The 22,712-nt window shown below is 40.0% G+C and overlaps 1 protein-coding gene across 4 annotated transcripts in view; it reads right to left on the bottom strand.

Moving 5' to 3' along the window:
* Positions 1-22,712, bottom strand: part of CDC14A (cell division cycle 14A) — a 55,453-nt gene that overhangs the window by 31,817 nt on the left and 924 nt on the right. For all 4 annotated transcript variants that reach the window (XR_009557871.1, XM_035121741.2, XM_035121739.2 and 1 more), the window contains exons 2-5: positions 22,542-22,632; positions 12,268-12,343; positions 9,984-10,076; positions 4,916-4,995 (exon numbers count right to left, since the gene is read on the bottom strand). Coding sequence is in view for 3 of the 4 variants with exons in the window: in XM_035121741.2 (XP_034977632.2) it covers positions 4,916-4,995; positions 9,984-10,076; positions 12,268-12,343; positions 22,542-22,632 (340 nt within the window). In the remaining variant the exon portion in view is untranslated. The remainder of the gene's footprint in view (positions 1-4,915; positions 4,996-9,983; positions 10,077-12,267; positions 12,344-22,541; positions 22,633-22,712) is intronic.

The raw sequence follows: 22,712 nt of genomic DNA, 5'->3' as shown, positions 1-22,712 counted from the left end.
CCTCAGGTTAAGAACAGTTTCAGGTTAAGAACGGACCTCCAGAACGAATTAAGTTCTTAACCCGAGGTACCACTGCAATGAACATCTAGGGGAAAAATAAATAAAACTTATGCAGGGAAGGTCCTGTTTGGGTGGAATTATCTTTATAGCAGTCTGTGCCCCCCTGCATATTGGGAGGGGGTGTGTGACACTATGGGAGGAGTTTTAGCAACTCTACCAAGAAGCTGGATGGCTCTGACTTTTAAACACTGAAAGAGCCACATAACAGCATAAAAAAACAAAACGAAGATTTTGGAATTACAGTACAGAGGTTGCCTTGTTGTTTCTAGAAGCTTTTCTATAAAAAATTTACTGCAAATACTAATGCAATGGTTTTTTTTCAAAAGGAAGCTTTCAGAAAGACTTGTCTTGTCTTTATTTTCCTTTGCATAGGAATCCAGCAAGTTCAGGCAAGCCCAGAAAGTCTTTGCCATATACTATGAACAAAGCTTTGGCAACACCATATATCCCTTCCACAGCAACAACTGTCACTATAGACTACCCTTGCAAACAAATGCTTTCACGTGTCAAACATTCTCTAATGCTGTACACCATTTGTGTATAGTGATCTTTTAAAGTATGTGCTTTACTAAACTCTTGCAATGGAGTCAGTCTTAAATATTCCCTGTCCTACTTTTGAAACCATTAAGTGGGTTCACTAAGACCCCAAATAGTGGTGGTGGGTTTGGAATAAAATTAAAATAAAAGTTATGGCATTTCGCCAAACATTTAAGAAAATAATCGGGTGGTATTCGACTAAGTTTTACTCAGAGAAATTAATGAACATTACTAAATTAGATCCATCAATTTCAATGGGTCTCCTCTGGGTAAAGCTTAGTTCAATACTACCCAAAATTTCACTCAAGTTTTAATCACCAAACCCCACCCCCAACTCATTGATTTACGTGTGCATAACTGCTTTAAGTTGGTGCTGAGACAAGCTATACCATAAACAAAACCACCTCAGGCAGCAGGTGCTAGGGGCAACCAACCTGTTCTGCACCCACTAGGTTAGCCTACTGCCCTCAAGTGAAGTGGAGGATGCTATGCAATGACCAGTGTTGAAGAACGATTAAACTGCCAGTCCAGCCAGCTTCTCTATGTGGAATTGGAATGGGGACCACCTTTATCCTTCGCTATAGGCAGCAAACTGCACTGGGTGAGCCATAGATAGCATCGACGTAACATTCCAGATATACTTTAACATCATGAAGCAATGCTCCCTTGCCTGCTGTTAAAGTTGAGCAGACTGGTGGGTACAAGAGACTTCCCAGTGGTGGTCCCACACCTGTGCAATTGCTGGGAACTCTGTGGGCCCCCTCCTGTGGCCTTTAAGAAGATTCAAAGACTTCTGCAGTCCACCAATCTTTTTATTGACAATTATATCTGTCGCTCTTTCTAGTATGCCCCTCGCTGTATTGTTACGATACTCCATTGTTGTATTGTTTTTGACATTTTAATTGTAAACTACCTTGTGAGAGTTTGCCTTAAAGAGGCAGAGCGAAATAAACTAAAATCAAGAGTTTTCTGAATGAGTGGAAGTGACTGCCTTTGGAAGACATCCATGGTTTCCAATTGGGACAGGAAGGACAGCTGCGTGTACACCTATTTCCCTATACAGCTTAGTCCTTTTCTGCTGTCAATGTTTACTCAGCTGTTGTAGCCTGGGCTGGCCACAGGTGATTGTATCTGGCACCATTGGAATGCAAAGAGGCAGAGACAAGGGAGCACTGGGGAGATTCGACTGAACCTCCCCTTACTGTAGTCCACTGGCAGCCTCAGTCACTTGCATAGAAAGCAATTCACTTGTGGCAGACTCTCCTCAGTGGTTTGCATTGCCTAATGAAGGGGCAAAGGCTAAGCAGAAAAACTGGAGGTATGCACTTCCATATATGAAAACTCTATAAAACAAACTATTGAGCATTATAAAATGGGTACTGCTGCCTATTGTGATAGAATGCAGTCGTATTTCACTGCAACAGTTCCTTTTGGAAGCTAGAAGGTCTGGCATTGATAAAGCGATTTGACTAAAAACCTAACGTTAAGTGCCCTCAATGCAATATTAATCCCTTCAGCCAGCATTAACTTCTCCCCTGTTTTTCCACCATGCACAGAGGTTGGAACCTGGCTGCGTGGTATATATGATCTAGCTGAATACTGATATTTCAGCAGTCTTTTGCCCCTACAGTCCTAAAGTGAAATGATGTCTGAATTTCTAAGCAGATTAAGATTTTCCAGGTCATTGAGCTAAATGAAACCAAATCTATTTGAATGAAAACTAATACTACATATTTCAAGAGACTCGTTCGTGCAATGATTGTGTCCTGGTGCCTAGGTGGTGCAGAAAACAGACCTGAGAGTAGGTCTTCTCAGTAGCAGCATCTGGACTGTAGAATTCGTTATCCCAAGATACCCAGCAATCTGATCCACTTTAGATAATCAGGCATTGGGTCTAGATAGCCTCCTAGAATTGGTTCTGGTTTTTTATTATTGATTCTAGGCCCAGGAGTACTTTATGATTGTTTGGTTATTTCAGTGTTGGCCTTTTTTTTTTAGTTATGTGATTTGTAAGCTGCTCCTTAAAGCACAAGAGGCAGGTATGTTGCCTTATAAACAATATTACAAGAACCCTCCCCATTAAATAGATATCACAATGTAAAAATCTCCTAAAAGTGACTTACAATGGCATTCTGTAACTACCGTAGTCCTTCTTGGATCACTAGACTGAGAAATCCTAGTATCCACAGTCATTTAAACTGAGAATCTTTACAAATGAAGAAGAGTATTTTTGTTGTTCAAGAACAAATAACAAACTGATTTGGATCATGGAAATATGTATCTTTTTTCTGTTCTTCCATTCATACCCAGCAATTACATTCAGACATGCATTTCTCTTGAACTTGTACCCAGGTAGAGACTTCATTGTGTTTCCTTGCAGGAATACCAAGTTTTGATATTTTCTTTTCCACAATTTAGTGGAAAAGAAAATATCAAAACTGGGTATTCTTGCAGTGGAACACATGGAAGAGACCGTGCATGTTTGTGCCGCGCTTCCAGTCCCTTCCCAGGTAGATTTCAGAGGGAAAAGCAAGCAGTTTGTGCCAAACGCTTTACAATTGGCACTGGGAGGTCTATAATGAATAAGCAGGCTCCAGGAGAAAAGTACCGTAACCAAGCAGCACAAGTCAAAATGCCAATTCTGCTAAAAAAACAATAACTAAACAGTGTATGTGTTAGAACTACGATGTTCCATGCACTGACCCCAAGAAGTGAGCATACACAGTAGCTATGTAGGCTTCAAAATAGCATTGCTATCATTGATAAGTTGCCCTTGCTTTAAATATTTGATGCCTACAGCTCAGAATACATTCCTGGCAGCTATCTAAACTCCAGGTATTACAAATAGCTCTGTGCTGAGATGCTTGGCACCCAGCCAGCTTCTTTAAGCAGCTAAATCAGCAGCAATTTTGCCCTAATGAAAGTGACTGTCAGGAAATGCCAGACTTATGTACCTATCCTTGCACTCTTTCCTACATTTTCAGGCAGAAGGTAGAAAGTCATTCTGATAATGACAAAGGAACGGCTTCCGTCACCATCTACCTAACAGTCAAACTTAATTCATTGGCATCTGTGATTCACATCTGTCTCAACAAGTCTCCAAGGCTGTGGCAGACACGTCAAGCCCATGCTGGACCTACATTTTCTATTTAACTAGTTTTGCCAAACACTAACTCTCTAGATTTTGCGGTGAAATGCAAATAAGTTTCTCAGAAGTTACAAGCTCATAATACAAGCCTGAAGACGTGGCCTCTTAAATCTGGTTGAAAGAAGATACAGTATGTGTATCTAATGTGCAGAAATGTACCAAATGACACAGTAAAGAACACAAAAGCGAAAGTTTAGCTAATTTTTTTTATCAATGAAGCCAAAACCATTCAAGTAATATTAATCATTGAATTTATTTGTCATTTTCTACCAGAAAAGTCTCAAAGTGAGCTACAACAATAGCATTCATGCAACTGCAGATATGTATGATGTGTAAAATCAACAATACACTAAAACCAACGATCCACAGTCAACAAAACCAAGCAAAAATGCCCTTCCCTCACACAATACAAGGATTCCAACTGAGATAGCCACAAGAACCCCAACAATATTAGGATCCAAATGCCTGGGAGAATTAAAAAACAAACAAACATTTTAACCCAGTGCCCAATATCTGTCAATGTTGGTGCCAGCAGAGCTTCCCCGTGGAGAACATTCCACAAATATACAGCTGTCACCCCAAAGGTCTGTGCTGGCAATCTTCCAGAGCCTTGTTATTGGGAGGTGGCAAGGTGGTGTGTGGGAGAAATGCTGTAGGGAGCCAGAAAAAAAATGTAGAGCATGTACAGCTCTTTGGACCTTTGATGGGTAGCAAGAAAAAGGAACAAGAAGCAGTCAGAAAAACAGGTTCAAAAATGAAGCAAGAGAAATGTAGACTAATGGGAGTATCATGGTGCCCGAAAGAAGCTACACATCATCATCATGTTAATTGAAATGCTAGGCAGCTACTGCAACACAATATGCCAGCCTCAAACACCTATTTAGAAGCTTTAAAGCTAATCTGTTTAACTTGTAACTACAGCTGGCATAATGTAATGGCTAAAAGGCTGAGCAATGAATCAGGAAGTGCCTGGGTTGACTCCCACCTCTGCCACAAACTGACTAGGAGGCTACAGGCAAACCACTGTCTCTTAGGCTCCCCCTGCAATGTGGGGGACAAAAAATACAGACTTATCTTATAGCCTTGTTGTTAATGATTGGAACTAGATAATGCATTACACATGGAAGTGCTAGGCAAATGTTTTAGGTATTATTACTGCGGAAGCCATACCTAAATGGAAGATATGGTGGATTAGATCCAGATAAAAGTATTCGGTAAGCTTCTTCCGGTGTTTTCTTTAAGGAGATTACCTGCAAAAGAAAACCAACGTGAGCAACACACTGTCTTAGAAAAGCTAAAATGGTATTTGCAGTGGTGCAATATATTTTCTCAAAAAAAAGACCTTAATATGAATTGGATGAAACCTGCCATTCTTTAGCATCTGCTACACAGCTTTAAAGAGTATTTTCATGCTTCAAAGAAATGCCAATAGGCTGTACACAATGCTGTTGCTCAGCAGACAGTGAGGAACAGTGAGGGAAGCAGTTTGCAGAGATGTCCCCTTCCCCCTACAGCCCCCACCCCCAGATTTGCTGCAGAAGATTTGGAAAGGGCTGCAAGGGGGAAGAGAATTGCCCAAAATATATTCCCTCACCTTTCTACCAACATAATTCTTACCATCACCTAAGCAACATGGTTGGATACCATCCATTATTCTTAATGTAGATATGCCCATGTCATGTTTGATAGACGCACCACAGCTTGCAATTCGCTTTCCAATAAATCATGTTTTAGGGCATGTTTTTGCATTATGAGCACCATTTCAGGAAACTCCACCCAGTTTGCTGCAACATCCTGAGTTCAGTTTTATCCACTGTTATACTGATGAGAACACATCCACTGAAGCCACTGAAGCTATTAGTTCCTCTGACTTCAGTGGTTATGTTCGAGTCAGTATTCTTCTCCCGACTCTCTCATAATAAAGCACTCCTATTCTCATTCAGTATGCTTCTTGGAAATCAAATTACTTCCTTCTCTTTTGTACTAGTGAAGATGTAGGTCAGGACTGCTTACAGAAGTAAGCAATAGCAAAAAAAAAAGTGCTAATAAACTTATGAATGAAATCTGTCTTTATAAAAGATCGCCTTACCTCACATTTGCCCACTCAACTGCATCAATTGTCAGAATTGGCACTACTACAGGTGCTATTCTGCATTTGTAAGAACTCTTTCATTCAGTGTGGCAGTGCCTACACTTTGTAATTCCCTGCCTATTGAGAGCAAGCAGGCACCTTCACTCTATTTCCTTTGGCACCTGTTAAAACTCATATGCTTAGAAACTTGAAGTCATTTTAATCTGTTTTAGTATTTTAACTTCTGTATGTTTTAAAGTATGGCTGCGCTCTTTTTCTTGATTTTACTGTTTTATCTTTTGTAAGCTGCTTTGAGGTTGTTGTTGTTTTTTTACCATCAAGCAGCATATAAATTTTATGAATGAATAAATTACTAACAAATATAGTGAACTGTGTCCTTTATCAAAACTTGTGTTATGTTTTCATTGCTAACAGTAGTTGATAATAGTGTGATTCAAAGAAACCTTTCTAGGATTGTTTTGCAAACCACGTTTTCATTCTCTCAGCTTCCTGAAAAGCTGTTTCTAAGGAATGAACTGTTCCATGATTAGGACCCTGCATAGGCACATTTCAAGGGAATTTTAAACTACCGTACATTCTGCAAATTCTGAGCTGGTAGAGTAAATGTTCAGTAGCACATTCAAAATCATTTCAGGCTTTCTGTTATTTCACACACCAGTGGCTGCTAAACAGTTCCTTGCTGAAGCTGATGGCGTTATACCAGGAGCTCTACTGAAACTAACAAAAGTATCCTGGGAGAATTATAGAGCTGCATTTAAGGCAGTCTGGGGGGGTGGGAAACAAAAACTCTACACAGTATGATTACTTTCTACTGTAAATAGTATGATTCCCAGATTCAACCAGATGTGCTCTATGCATAGCTGCCAAGTTATCCCTTTTTTAAAGGGATTTTCCATTATGCTGAATAGGCTTCCTCGCGAGAAAAGGGAAAACTTGGCAGCTATGGCTCTATGCCACCAGCACATGATACGGGTTTAATGAGTGATTTGTTTCACACAATGGTAGAGTCATGTGTTAACTAGACCTCACTAGGTAGCACTAGGAGCAGAGTTTGCTAACAGTGTGGAGGAAATGCGGGGAAAGAATGGGGCTCCCACCTTGCATTTTGAACAATACTCAAGACAGCATTATAAATAAAGCAAGATGAGAGGGAAAGATGTGTTCCTGGGAACTGGGTTCAAAGGAAAATACGTAAGTCTAATTGTGTGGCTGTTTATAGTACACAGCTACCAGTGGAAGTTCTATTCTAGAATTTAATCTAGTGTTTGCCTATTCTCATTTTACACATTAATATTTTAGCATTACAGCAGTAAAAAGCAAACCTCTAAACTAACAATGTTCAGAATGTCATGTATCTGAAGAAGTGTGCATGCACACGAAAGTTCATACCAATGACAAACTTAGTTGGTCTCTAAGGTGCTACTGGAAGGAATTTTTTTAGAATGTTATGTATTAGACTACACAAACATCAGGAAACATTGTTTTTCAAAACAACAGCATTATGCATAATAAACCTAGCACATGAAGGGAGAGATAAATGAATGGAAAATTTTGGCTGCATGCAAGCTTAGGACTAGTAATTCAACTGAAGGTTATTTTGGCAAGAGAGGAGAGACTCTCATTCTATTTTCCTTCAAAAAGCAGCCTACTATCCTAAGAAGCATGCTGTGCAAAGCAGGACTGCCCCACTTCTGGCACTACCTGTCTCACCTTTAAGCTTGATTTGCACCCACACCTGGGAAACAGCAATTAGATGAGGCTATGATGTGCCTAGTATCAATCCCCTGCAGAATCCTTACCCCAACAACTGGAGATACAGATTGCGTCTCCATCCCTAATCCTTGTTAAAACGTCATGAACAACACACACCTGACTTCTCTACAGGAAAGTATACCAAACCATTAGAGTTGGTTTATGCTAAAAAGGGCTGTTAACAGTGGCACTCTTAACTCAACCATTAAGATTGTTAATTTAGCCAGTCATACATAAGCCAGGCAGACGTGTCTGTTCAATCTGAATAATTGCTCTTCTGCTCCACTTTGTGTGTGTGTGCAGTTCTACATCAACCTGGCTGTTTGTTTCTGTTATCTATGGCACAGGAAGTGCTGTGGGAGGGCAGAGCCAAAGGGAAGCATGCTCTGAGCTCTGCCAAGGCTTCTCAGGATGAACATAATTGCAAGGGACAGACAAGCCTAGCCCCATCTATCAATCAGAGAAGCAGAAGCTACAGAAACTTGTTTCCGTCTTCCTTGCCATAAAGAACTCTGCGTCAATGCTTGTTTTCCTCTTCATTCCTTATTCCTTCTGCACTGTGTCTCTTAGATAATTCCTATCTGTAGTCAAACAATCTAAGTGCTTACAAAGATTGGACATTTTTACATGCTTTATAAGTTACTACCGTATTAAAAGGAATATTTCTACCACAATTCAGTTTGCAGTACTTTTGCTGCACTATCTTCTCAACACTAATGATTCTGCATGATCACGCCTGTTGCAATAGCAACCAGGTTTATTTATTTATTTAAACACAGAAGGCTTCCATTGTCAGATCCAGGATGAGGTTGTCAGCAAGAAGTATAATCTCAACCGTGCAGAATATAATGCCATTACAGCCTTAGAAACAATTCCAACATTATAGCCGGAAAGGATGACAAATGGGGCACCAAGTTCATCATGGCATCGTTGAATTACAAAACAGGAAACACAAATCCCCCAGATCACATTCTACAGACCATCATCCTTGGATCCCCCTTGAGTCATACCATACGGAACTATTTGGGACTGCTAAAGAACTTCCATATAGAAGCACAGAACAAATGTATAGACATCCAAGAAGGTTGGGTTCAAGTTCTACTCCCCAATGAGGGCAGCTGATCGGCATAAGAATGTCATTTAAAGCTAACTCCCTTTCATTGGCTACGAGTTGAAACACAGTAGCTGCGGCAATTGCTCCTTGCCTTCTTGTGAAGTACTGGTCCATTGATTTCATTTCCATGTCAATACCATCCCCATATGACTGTTGCATAGCTGCCAAGTTATCCCTTTTTTTAAGGGATTTTCCCTTATGCTGAATAGGCTTCCTCGTGAGAAAAGGGAAAACTTGGCAGCTATGGACTGTTGTTTGGTGTTTCCCAGCACACTTATGAAGTTAAAGCAAATGTTATGGTCCTCTAGAAAAAGCTCAACTAGTTCATTTGTTTGTCTCTTGCTCAGTTGCTCCACAAAGGGCCCATTTGTTTCCATTACTTCAGACAGGAAGATTAAGACATATGACGTACTTATACAAGTTCATATTCCCAAAGTAATGTTGATCAGTAGAGATAATATTTCTTTTTTCTTTTTGGCACAGATATTTACACACCGTTTCCCTACACCCATTTCTAAACAGCATAAATCCAAAACGTAACTTACTGTCCTTTAGCCAAAAGAGCATTATTTTAAGACGTACTGCTACAAAACTTCAAACATTTACCTTGTTTACCTACACAGATAAATAACCTTCAACATTTTATATGCATGTTTCAAATCAAATCATCATCATCATCATCAAGCTTCCCAAATCAAACCAACACAAACTTTCCCGTCTTGCCTCACCAGCACAGCCGTAGATCTTTTAACAAGCATAATTTACAAAGTGCCCTTTAACAAAGGAAAGGTCAAAACTGTGCGCACAGCTCAACATGAAAGCAGTAGGGCAATCTCTCCTGCTGGTTCCCTTGGATCCAAGAAGAATGAATAAGGGGAAAAGTCCCTGCAGCAGACTGAACCCCCAGGTACCAATCGTAGAGTCTGGATTCCTAGTCCAAGGAAGATATTGAAAGGAAATTGGACACAAGAACGAACAATGCTGTGTTGTGTTAACACAGTGTACCACTAAATGTAACTACTGTATCTTTTTTAACTCCTTTCCCTGCTTAAGACCAGAAGCAGGAAAGGGGGCAACAGAAGAGACAAAGGTTCAGCAGAATGGGGAAATCTCTCCCACCTTTCAAATACTGGACTAGATTGTAGAAGAATTATAACAAAGGACAGTGATACTAGCATTTACTGTATAGTATTTGTACTTAGCCAGAAACATATAGGTCAGCAAGTCCCTGCAAGAGAGTGAGCAAGACAGACAGACTTTACTTATCAAGTGATACTTACTGCATATGCACCTATCAAAAATGCGGCATTTGCTCGTTTCCGCTGGTCAAAGCTGGTATAATACACTATTTTCTTTCTTGAAAGACTGAATGACTGTTTAAAAAGGGGGGAAAGTACAAAGGGATGGTTAGCACAGAACCACAAATTTAAGCAAATGAAATACTGGCATCTAAGTAATACCAGTTTAGCTTTGTGTGTCTTGGCAGTTCTTTCAAATCACCTCACTCCCTGGTCAAGTGCTCCTTAACTAGGGATAGGAGAATAAATTTATTTGGTCCACATGACAACTTAATTTTGCATTTTCCAAACTACAGTAGTACCTCGAGTTACAAACGCCTCAGGTTACAAATGCTTCAGGTTACAAACTCTGCTAACCTAGAAGAATTACCTCAAGTTGAGAACTTTGCCTCAGGATGAGAACAGAAATCGTGTGCCAGAGGCGCAGCGGCAGCAACAGGCCCCATTAGCGAAAGCACGCCTCTAGTTAAGAACACTTTCAGGTTAAGAATGGACCTCCGGAATGAATTGAGTTCGTAACTAGAGGTACCACTGTAATATGTGAACTTTGTCAAGGAAACAGTGAGTGACAGGGATGTCGAACTGCTCCATCCAGGCAGGAGGGAAAAAACTGAAGAGAAACAGTCTACCTCCCCACAATTCTTTGCTCCTGCCTGAGTCTCGTGCAAGAGGAACAACCCAATCTGAATACTTCATTTTCCACCATAATAAATCTTAATTTTGCATTTTCTGAACTAATATGTGAACTAAAACACATTTAATCTTTTGAAATCTGTACCTCTCTGAATTTTGTTATGTAGAACCCCAAAATGTACACACAAAATGCAAATATTAGGAGAAATGTGCACAAAAATCCTCACAAGATTTTATGCAGACTAAAAATAAATAAAACTCACAAACTGCTGCAGAAATGGGACAAATTTAGGACTAGGAAAGGAAAAAACAGGGGGAAACAAAACTGACAGATTCATCTATCCCTAGACAATCACAATACACCTGCAAATTGGCCAGTTGTCTTTCTTACTTTTCTCCTGCAGCCTCTTTCTGAGATGGTCTGGATATTACATCAGCCACAGGTGATGGCATTCCCATCACCTGTGCTCATCTTCTAATAAAACCTACTGAATGACTGCCCTGCCTAAATTCTAGTAGACAATACGCCTGAAGAACTGGGACACTAAAATCACCTCTTTAAGACATCTGGAACAAACAGTCTCCTCATGTATTCACTCAGCAACAACAATAAAGACAGAGGGAATGCTTACAAGACTGTCACACCTTTGAATGAAAAGTCCAGAACATGTAAATCAATCACCAGACTCCATTCTTAGCCTGTTGCTTACTGCCCAGAAACACCAGTAATATCAAATGTTAAATCTCTCAAATGAATAGGGGTTATAGAACAATGAACCAGTGACTTGTTTTCTACTCTTGTGCCCAGAATAGGGATGAAGCATCTTAAAGAAGAGTGATCTATTATGACATAGGCTATGTGGATCACGGTTCAAGACAGCTTATGCATTAAGATTTTTTTTAACTTATCGCGTTGAGATAACGGCCTATTTCACACCCAACAGAGAAACAAAACAGAATCCTAGTGCACACTGCTCAAATCGCACCCATCCCTTTCTTGTTTGGCAACCCCTGTGTTACCTTCAAACTAGCAACTCATAGTTTGTTTCTCTTCAAACACACAGATAGAACAAAGCCAGGAACAAACCATGGTATATTCTTTGCTTGCTCTTGTGGTTTGGAGGGAGGAAAACAAACCACAAGCACTGATTTGCATGTAATTGTGAGTCGACATTCTGGCTGGTTTCCTCTTAATGCAGCAATGGAAAAGAGATAGCTGCAATTTAAACAGCATGCACCAGCAGCATACATGCTTGTTCCCTGTAAGCTATGGTTTGTCTCACCCTGGCTTACCTTTATATGTGAATCAAGCTACTGCATGAATTTATATGAAAAATTATCATTTTCAAACTATTTTTCATCCAAGAAAGTTGCAGATCATCTTGTGAGTAAACTGGAAGAATACCGTTAATATATGTGGTGTATATTTTAGATTTCATGGAACTGCATAATAAAATCCAGTTTAATTTTCATATGGAGCATAAATTGTCATTTTCTTTATTCAGAGAGAGAAAAACAAAATCTTAATATAAATTCAATAATTCTGTTAATTATCATAAATGGCTGTTAATAATAACAGTTTGTTAAATTTTAGCAAAACAACAATATTTAGAAGAAAATACAATGTTCTCACCTTTAATTTCTTGTTTAGTTTACAGCAGAATCGATGTACCAGAGCCACATTTAAAGGTCCAAAATCTGCATAAAAACTAGAAGAAATATATACCAATGGTCAAAAAACTTGTACTTTAGTCCTTTTGCTGTTGTCAAATATTTCACTATTTGAAGGCTCTCCTTTCCTAGCAACATCTCCACAGTATGTAGCAGCAGAGCACAATTAACACTCGGTTCTACTGTGTAAGGACAGGTGAGACAATGAGATTACAGTAAAAGGTGATGTCTGCTCCACACAGATAAGATGAAAGACCACCTTTGATTATATTCAATGGCCATGTCTGATCAGCAGACAGACAGTTTACAATTTTCCAGGAGTGCCATTTTTTTTTTTCTGGCTGATTTAAGTGCAAGCTGTTCAGAAACCAGAAACATCACCATCTTGATTTGTCAGGAGATAAGGAAAATATGTATACTCTGCTCCTTCAGATATATTTTTTTGACAGCAATATATACTTTATATTAGTGTGTAATCCTGCATTTGCTAATTTTATAGCTTCCGCATTTACACAAATAAATTGATAGAATCTCACACTTGTCCCATTATTATTATTACTACTACTACTACTACTACTACTACTACTACTACTGAAAACTCAGTTTAAACCCAAATGACCAAATGGGGCAGAACAACACTTTTAGGTTAAAAAAAAAACTCCAAATGGAGTGAAATACAGTAATTAAAATATAATAGACAATAAGCTGCTGCTGCTAATATATTATAAAGAGTGAACTTGAGTACAGGAGGCTGTGATCACCTTCCAGGAATTAAAATGAGGCATTGCTGTTGTAAAAGAGGGATAGGACCTGAGCTGATTCATAAACCAAGTGTCATGCTTCCAAGAGTCCTTAGTAACTGTTACCAGCCCATAACACACACGTACAGTTATACCTCCATTTAAGTACGCCTCGGCTTGAGTATTTTCAATTTAAGTACACCGTGGACCCGTCTGGAACGGATTAATCCACTTTCCATTACTTTCAATGGGAAAGTTCGCTTCAGGTTAAGTACGCTTCAGGTTAAGTACAGACTTCTGGAACCAATTGTGTTTGTAAACCAAGGTACCACTGTATAGGATAGTCCCATTCAGGTTAAATAATGCAAAAGCAGCACTTTATAGTACGGTATGCACTCAAGCAGTTTGAGTATTCCATTAATTAACATTTGCTTAGTAGTCCTGTTTTCAGAATCCAATTACTTTTTGTCACAAGATACCTATGACACCATCAGGTATTTGACGAAACAAAGCTAATGTCAGATATAGTCCCACAACTCTGTGATGTTGGAAGGTGGCAGCTAAGTTTTCATTTTCCAGAGACAGACACATTAAGCTAAAACATGCCACTTTGGTGTTGATGGGACTTGCTAGCTTCAAAGAGGTACTTGGTTCTGTATGACATTTTGATAAATGAATTCAGTCTCTCACAGATAAGTTGTATGATGTAGCTCGCTGTCATGTACAGTAACTTCTGCAACTTTTTATAGTCTCTCTGCTGATTGGACACCTAAAAGAGTGTGTTTTGAGATGGATGTTATGATTTCAGAAGGAGCAAAGCAGTTTAGTTGCGAGGCACAAGGAGTTAAGGTTCTTATGAGCTTCCTCAATTTGAAACAGATACAGACCAGCTAGAGAATGTGCTACCCATGTAAGCCTATTGTGCATTAACCAGTCAAGTGTGATATGCCAGGCCTAGATCTGCTTGCAAAGAACAGAACAAGAGCTAGCATTCTTCTTGAAGAATAAGCCAATGACAAGTTCCCAACTCATTAATTAGTTACCAGTCTGACTAAATCAGCCCTGTGGCTGCAGATCATTCCCCTCTACTTTACTTTGCACCATATTTATTACAAGATAAGCAGTAAAAAATAGGGCAAAGACATTTATTTAAGACATATATGTCAACTTAACATGAATAATCACTTTCAATACGCAGGGCTTAAGGGAAAAGAATAGCTGGCCTATTCAGCTTTTTATTTTCATTAGACAGTATAAAAGCACATTCATTTTCCTCGGCATGACATGTTTTGATGTTTAATCATAAAATATTTAATTGGACTTGGCAGAGCTGGAGTGTTAATAGTTGGCATTTGAGACATGGCAGTTACAGTACAAACTTGAACTCAAAAGTCATCAAAGCAATGTGGCTACAAAGAAAGGCAGCTGCTGCGGATTGCTACATTTATAGGAAGCAGGAAGTTGCCTAAATCTATGTAGATCTCGTAAGGCTTAGTTGTTAACGTTAGGTCTTTCTTTCATGTGAAAAAAACTGAAGAGGATTCAGGGGAGCCAATTCAATTCCTGAAAACAGGTGGCCGGATGGGGAGGAAGCTATACCTATTTAAAACTAGAAGTACTACTGTTCATATACATTTTACAATGGTTACAGGTAGGTAGCCGTGTTGGTCTGACTTAGTCGAAACAAAAAATAGAAAAAAATTGCTTCCAATAGCACCTTAGAGACCAACTAAGTTTGTCATAGGTATGAGCTTTCGTGTGCATGCACACTTCTTCAGATACTTCTTCTGTTTCAGTGTATCTGAAGAAGTGTGCATGCACACGAAAGCTCATACCTATGACAAACTTAGTTGGTCTCTAAGGTGCTACTGGAAGCAATTTTTTTTTTAATTTCACAATGGTATTCAATAATTTTAAGACAGTGGTATTAGATGCAATGAAACATCAGTAAACAGTTGTTTTTTTTTTTAAAAAAAAAAGCAGACTTGCACAGAAAACAGTAACCCGGTGATTTCTGGAAGAGAAGGTTTTAGGTCCAAATTCTATGCATATGAATCCTATGCATGTGAACAAATGCCTTAACCTGCCTTCAGAAAGAGGAGCAGGGAACAACAGGCTGTACCCAGGATGTTTCGGGCACTGAAACATCCTGGGTACAGCCAACAAGAAATATGCGGTATTGAGAATGCAGATATCTCACAATAGGGGATTAACAATGTAAATCCATACTTGTCAACAAATGGGAAACTGCATTTTGCAAACATCTTCAAGACCTGTCCCAATATGGAACACTTTCTGCAATTCAAAATAAGGTTGATTGGTACCTTGACCCAACAGATAGGAATAAGCCAAGATGACGATGACAAATGTACTACATTAATAGCACTACAGAAGAACCTTCATGATGGGCAAGGCCACCTTCTAATACCATCACACATTAAAAATTCCTTATGTTGCATGACTGAATGGGCCTTAATGGTGGTTCAAATACTCATAAGGATGTTGCATAGGCATGGCATTAGGGAACTTTGAACCAAAAATAGTGACATATACTTTTTCACCATCCTTCTGCATCTAGAACAGAAGCTCAGCATGATTCTGAGATATTATTTTTTTTAAAAAACCCACACACACATCGGGAAGACAGCCGAAAAAAAAGTGGCTTAAATTTTCTTCACGCTGATTAGTTATTTCCTTACTGTATTGCTTCCCACATAATTCTCTCAGGAATAAAGGTAAAGGAACCCCTGACCATTAGGTCCAGTCGTGACCAACTCTGGGGTTACGGCGCTCATCTCGCTTTACTGGCCAAGGGAGCTGGCGTTTGTCCGCAGACAGCTTCTGGGTCATGTGGCCAGCATGAGTAAGCCGCTTCTGTCAAACCAGGGCAGTGCATGGAAACGCCGTTTACTTTCCCGCCAGAGCGGTACCTATTTATCTACTTGCACTTTGAGGTGCTTTCAAACTGCTAGGTTGGCAGGAGCTGGGACCGAGCAACAGGAGTAGCTTTTTCTCAAATTAATTCTCCAGAGAGTTTCCTTTTTGAATAATGGGGAGAAAATCTGTTATTTGTTGATGGGATGGGGAGAAATGCACTACATAGGAAGTTTCTATCTGTGTTGGCAGATTAGGAAATTCCATTGTAGAACATGGCATACCATGTGCCAGGGGCCACTTATGTTAAAATGTACTGTATTTCTAAACTGGTTGTATCATTGTATTTTTGTGATGAAAATGGTTTCTAACAAATAAACGCAACAAACTGACTACTTGATTAGTTGACATAAACTGGATTAGAAGAGTTTCTGGATTCCTAGATCCCCGGTGAGGTGGGGATCCCCATGGAAGACAGCACCTGCATGGGGTGCCTGGTTGCATTCCCTCAGAATTTTGCGCCCAGGGTGATGCCCTCCCTACCCCCCGGCCCTCACTATACCACTGCCTGCACATATATACTCTCGATGTCAGAGAAGCCTTCCAGGCAGAGACTGAAGTACTGTATGCTAAGACTACTCTCCACTCAAATCCTGCTGTGAACCAAACAGCAGGTGTACTCTAAATTATGTTTTGATCAGCACTGCTGAGAAAAGGCAAGTTATGCCCAGTAAATGGTCAAGTGGGAAACAGTCACAGCACTATCATTAGCAAAACACTGCCATGGCTCTCAAGCAAAGTAATTCAGTTTTAAAATAATAACATCCATTAAAGTGAAAGAAGTAATTAAAACGTGGTAAGTGTCATTAAAGTCAAATTCTTTAAAGAAATGGAGCAATTTATAAAAACAACTATGAAGTTCCAATGAAAGTTATACCACTATTTATTTATTTATTTTTAAGGCTAGACAGGCCAAGAGATGTTGTTTGATAGCAATGACAGAATCAAGAAGACTAAAGGGCAAGGCAGTTCCATTAAAGAGTGGGAAATTTGCTCAAATGAAAAAAGGCCATATATTCTAGCAAGCCAAATATAAATTGTTTAGGCAAGACAAGAAGTACCAGTTCTTTCAGAGAGAGTGTGAGACTCCATCAATAACAGGCAAATCTCCCACAATGCCTTCATCTTCTCAGGGTTCATACTCAATTTATTGGCCTTCATCCAGTCGAGTCTACCTAGATAATGGTACAGATCATGTACAGCCTCTCCAAACTTAAAATGTTACGAGACTTTGTCCCAAAGCTCCTAAGGACCACCCCCAACAGCTTCATATAGATGTCGGAGGCAAATCATGCCCTGCAACACACCAAAGTGCAAGGATCATGGGACAAAAAACAAAGTCTTCCAAAGCTATTCTCTGGATACGTCCCGGTAGGTAGGAGTGCAAACACATTAAAACAGTGCCAACTTGGAATAGTGTGTGTGGTTTGGGAACACAGACAAAAAAAAGAGAAAAGAATAACTCTCACATAGCTGAACAATGGAATTCACTCCATATGAAATAGTGATAGGCTTGGATGGCTTTAAAAGAGAATTAGACAAATTTACAGAGGATAAGGTTATTAGTGGTTACTAGCTATGATGGCTCTGTTCACTGTTGGAGGCAGTATGGCTCTTAAAACCGGTTGTAGGGAATCGTGCGATGGTGGTAGGAAGAATGGTACTACACCCAGGACCTACTTGTGGGCTTCTCAGAAGCATTTGAATGGCTTCAATGAGAACAAGATGGTGGACTAGATGGGCCTTTGGCCTGGATCATCAGGACTGTTCTTATTCCTGGAAAGAGGTTTTTTTTAAAAAAAAAAAACATATGCTAAAACACTGAAGGAGTAGGACTTTTTTTTTAGGTTTTTGGTGTTGTTATTTTTTAAGATGGCTAAAGGCCATTTGAGAAGGAATTTGACAATTTTACTCATAGTACCAGAACTTGGAGGTCATCAATTGTATTTGCATTGGCAGTCAACTGAGGAGACGAGAAGAGAAAATAGTTCTTTAAACAAAGCACAATTAATGTAGTGAAAGTCCTTAGCACAAGTTGGGGCAATGGCCCCTAACTTAAATAGTTCTAATAAAGCACTGGACAAATTCACTGAGAAGTAGGTCTATTAACTTTGACAGCTGAGCAGAAGCTTTATGAATGCCAACAGCATACCCCTTATTACAAAGTTCTGGAGGCATCAATATGGGGTGACTGTTGCTCTCATTTACTTGGAAACTTCCCAGAAGCTGCTGGTTGGCCGCTGGTCAGCGTTCTTAGCTAGACTTTTGGTATGATCCAGCAGTAAAGCTCTTGTAGCATGCAATAATTCTGATTAGGCAGCTGACAATGGTAACCATGCAGTGGAACATTTTTCAGAAGAAAGTCAGAAAGGGGTGGCTGTTGTTTTTTTGGTGGAGATGCTTCAGTTACGCATGTTTTAGTGTGCAAAGTATTTTGAACAGCTGTCGGCACCTATCAATTATACCAAGACTGGTAGACCACCCAGTATAAAACAAAACCAGCTGACCTCTCAATAATTGGAGAGTGAATCTAAAGCACAAGGAACCCCCTGTGACTAGGGAAGATTCCAAACCCTTGAATTGTGGAGAGCCAGCGGGTAAAGCAAGTAGGACTGCAGAGCAAGACACAAACTTCTGGTTGCAAAACATAAAATGAGATTTATTAAAGAAACCAGTATTTATAGGCTTAAAAGCATTTTTAAAGATGGAAAAAATACACTGTTACCTTAAGCGCTATCTAGTCTCCTGATGCTCTTGAATCAGGTAGCATCAGCATGAGTTAAAAATCCTAGTTCAGCTTTAGGGAGGAAATGGAGTATAGCGCACCTTGCAAACAAAATGAGACAAAGAGCAAGGCCTTTCCTCTCCCATAGTACCTAAAACTTTCCTAGAGCAGTGTCAATATTAGTCTTCAAAAGATCATTATTTTGAAGGTTTGGAAAGCATACTTTGCCTCACTGGAAATATCTTCTGAATGGCCCTAATTGTTCATCAGTTGTAACATTATTATGCTGCAAAAAGCATTGTGGAAGATTGTGGGTAAATATATTCCACAGGTCACACCGAGGAGGAAGCTCGTCTCTGACAATGGTAATCCAGACATCAATTCCAAGGACTTTATTGATCCTTTTAGGGGAAAGCCAGTGACATCATACCCTATGGGTTATATCCAATGGTGGTTTCGTGCAGGGAGCACTTCCATTTTCATCAATCCCTCCTAACACTTGCAGCTTTTATGCACATTCTATGATTCTGTGATCCCATACTGTCCCATAGAATCCCTGAATTCTAAGAAGTAGTTAAGGGTGTGGATGGCATTGGGGGGATAGATAACCAGTCAGTGCCCTGCCTTTCACAATAAGTGCATATGCTAATGCAAAGCCATCATAGGATATAATCTATTAAAAATATTTTGCTGGTTCATAAGGTAGGTGAAGAGGAAATGTTGCAAAAATCAAGTTCAGAAATGAGTTTTGTAAATCTGTAGGGTACTACTGATTCTACTGATTCCCAACACAGTTTGTGGCAATGTCTGGGCAAGTGAGTGTGTTGTCGATTATGAAAATAGATAAAAGATAAAAGAATTTTGACCTTCTATGGTCACCTTTCTCACATGAAATGAACAGAGCAAGTCCAATACTAAGCACCTGTAGACATGGCAAGTAACTAATCTATTAACAGCATTTGACAGGAACACTTTGACCCTCTCACGTGTGATAGGGGTGGTGGTGTATTCATTCATTCATGGAGTTGAATTGACTCCAAAAGCCTTAAGCGTAAATATATCAATTTTTCACTTAATGATGGGCTTGGAGTGTATCAGATGGAAGCATTAAGACTGCAGTCCTATCTGCACTAACATGTAAGTAAACTTCACAATGAGAATTCTGAATAAATATGTATAGGATTGTGCTGTAAACAGGGTGGTCTATTTCAGTGGGTCTACTCCAATTATGACAGTCAGATATCACCCTATCGGTTGTATTCAACATAGCGCAAAGGAGATAGTCCTGTTGGGCAACCAGAAATGCTTGTGCTGATAGAAATATCTCCCCTCTCTTCTCACTGTGTGTTGTTCTGGGGGTTCTCCAGAGCAAATGTTGGGGGGGGGGTGCAAGTCGCAGGGGAAGGGGGATTTAAAGGTCCTGTAGCACAAGGGGGAATTCCTTGTGCTGACTTCCACTACCATAATTATTTAGTTGTAAACAGCCTATGTTACCTATATTATACCAAATTATTCAGGGTAGTTAAAAGAAAAAATGATGTGCTCCTCAAAATACTTACTTATTTTATGAGGCAACACTTTTTTTTAGAAAATGAAACTTTCTGCAATGTTTCCTATCCCACATCACTGAATATCTACATGCATTTTGCTTCAAGTCTGCAACGCATTCCTGTCAGTCACTACACATTAGCCCTTTCCGTTATTCACAGTGGCATCGCAATGGGGGGGGAGATGGGGGTGGTGCGCTCCCGGTGGAACGTCTCTGGGGGTGACAAGGCGGCGCCCCGCCATGGCAGCACGAGCATCCATTGCGCCGCCGCGGCCACATGTAGAGGATCCTCCGTCCGCGGCTGCAGCCGCAAGCAGAGGATCCGGCCCCTCCCAGCCTCCCTCCCTCACTGTAAGCGGCTCCCGCTTTGCCGCTTTACAGCGAGCCGGGGAGGGAGGGGGACGGACGGGAGCCATGGCTCCCAAGAGGACACAGCTTTGCCAGTGCCCCGGCAAAACGGCGTGGGGTGTGTGTGTGTGTGACAAAAAAAAATCCGCACCAGGTACCACCTGGGCTTGCTACGCCTCTGGTTATTCAAAGGATTAATCCTACTTATTTGGACACCTTGGACAGCAACAAAGGTTACGGCCTACTCCAGAAATCTGTACGACCTTCCCCTTCCTAAACATGTGTTTCCACCTTTCCCTGCATACTCTGCTTCAGGAGCTATGCTGCCATCCATTTTTTTATCAGGTTTTTTTTAAACACTCTTCTTATCCTAAGTCTGTTCAGCAAATGATGTCAATCTGGTTACCCACAGCAGTTTTTTAAAGTCTCAGAGAGTAGTGTGCAATTCGTCAAATATTTCCAGAACACGTCAGGGCTTATCTGTGACTGACCCAACAAGGATTTGAAGCTCCTAAGAAAATGAGAGTGACATAGGTTGTATCAGCATCCCAACCATGAACTTAAAACAAACTTGCCAGCCAATTTAAGCAGGTTAATAAGCCACTTTAGGAAATGAAGAGTGGTAAGAATGACAACCAAAGCATTCAGGGATTGTTAGCACAACTGCTATGTATATCTACAGCTTGACTGCACTGCTAAATATAGGGCCTTCCAATGTTAAGTCTAATCTGTCTTTCACTAATCAACATTTGTGTAAGGATGCCTAGGACACAATCCATCAGAAGGTAGTCATAACAGTACAATCCTGTGTCTTCTCAGAGGCAAGTCCTACTGAATTCAAGGGGGCTAACTTCCAGGTATGTTGTGTCAGGATTGCAGCCTAAATCTCACTGAAAGCAAAGCAGTATCACTTCTTACAGACTGTACTCTGAAGAGTGCAAAAGTACTTAGGCAATGAATACCACTTTAAACAATCACAAAGGTTTTGAGCCTTCCCTTATTTATTTCATTTCCATTTTACTATGGTGCTCCTGACTACTGAAGTAGACTCAAGCTACTATTATAGTAGAATTATTAAGCAACATCTTTAATACAAATCCCTCCCTTTCATCTGAAAATTTTCAGTGCCCAAACTCCATGCCCAAATTACGTTAGAGACAGAAATTGCTAGGAGGGGGAAGGCAGTGCTGCAACCAAAGTTGGCAGTGTAAAAAGAAAGATACTATCTTAAAAGTTCTTCTTGTTGTTCTCTGAACTCTTGAAGTGTTTGTTTCATCCCAGAAAGTATCAATCAGCAGGCAGAATTAATCACAGTGTACAAAAACAGTCACAAGAGCAGCTTGATGAAATAATGGTTTTAACAACCATGCTCCAAAGTTCAGTGAACTGAGGTTCACTTACCATAAAACTGAATGACCCATCTTACAGCAAACGTAATGCAGCGAACTCAATATATATTCATTGCTAACCACTATCATGCGCTTAACAGATCTGTAGATTAGTAGTGCATCTACAATGTTTTGCTTTTTCATCAAATTGTAGAGAAAATACTACTAACCCAACGTTTGCGGACAGGTACAACCAGCTTCTTTAAGATGTGAATTCAATTTGAGAATAATAATACTTTACACAGAGACCTATGGCCACAGTAGAATCCATTTTATAAAAAAGCAGGAAACCGGAGGGGGGAGGGGGCGCCCATTTTCTGTTTAAAATTCAACTAAAATGCAATTAAGTCTGGTTTGATAAAAACAACCAATTGGCCACATATACCGCTAACTTATACGGAAGTATTTCACTTGTTTGTTCTCCCTCTTCCCCCAACCCTTGGCGACAAGCGGGGGGGGGGAGAGAGATGGACCAACAACGCTGAAAACGAAAGTGAGCAGAAAGGCGAAGGAGGATTTCTTTAAACAACAGCGAAAGAGATACGCACTTACTTTTCATAAACAAGCTCCTCATCCGTACAGAAATAGTGCGTGTTTACTGTGCTTCTGGGTCGGTTTCGTAAAGTAGCAAAATATAGTCTGTCTGCAAAAACAGAGAAGAAAAGAAAGGGAGACCATGAAGTAAGATCTTCCAAGTTATACGTCCCGTGGCTTAGCTGGAAC

Source organism: Zootoca vivipara, chromosome 7 (assembly GCF_963506605.1).
Source record: "Zootoca vivipara chromosome 7, rZooViv1.1, whole genome shotgun sequence".
Taxonomy (NCBI): Eukaryota; Metazoa; Chordata; class Lepidosauria; order Squamata; family Lacertidae; genus Zootoca; species Zootoca vivipara.
The sequence above is the reverse complement of the archived record's forward strand: the minus strand, read 5'-3'. Positions and strand labels throughout refer to the sequence as shown.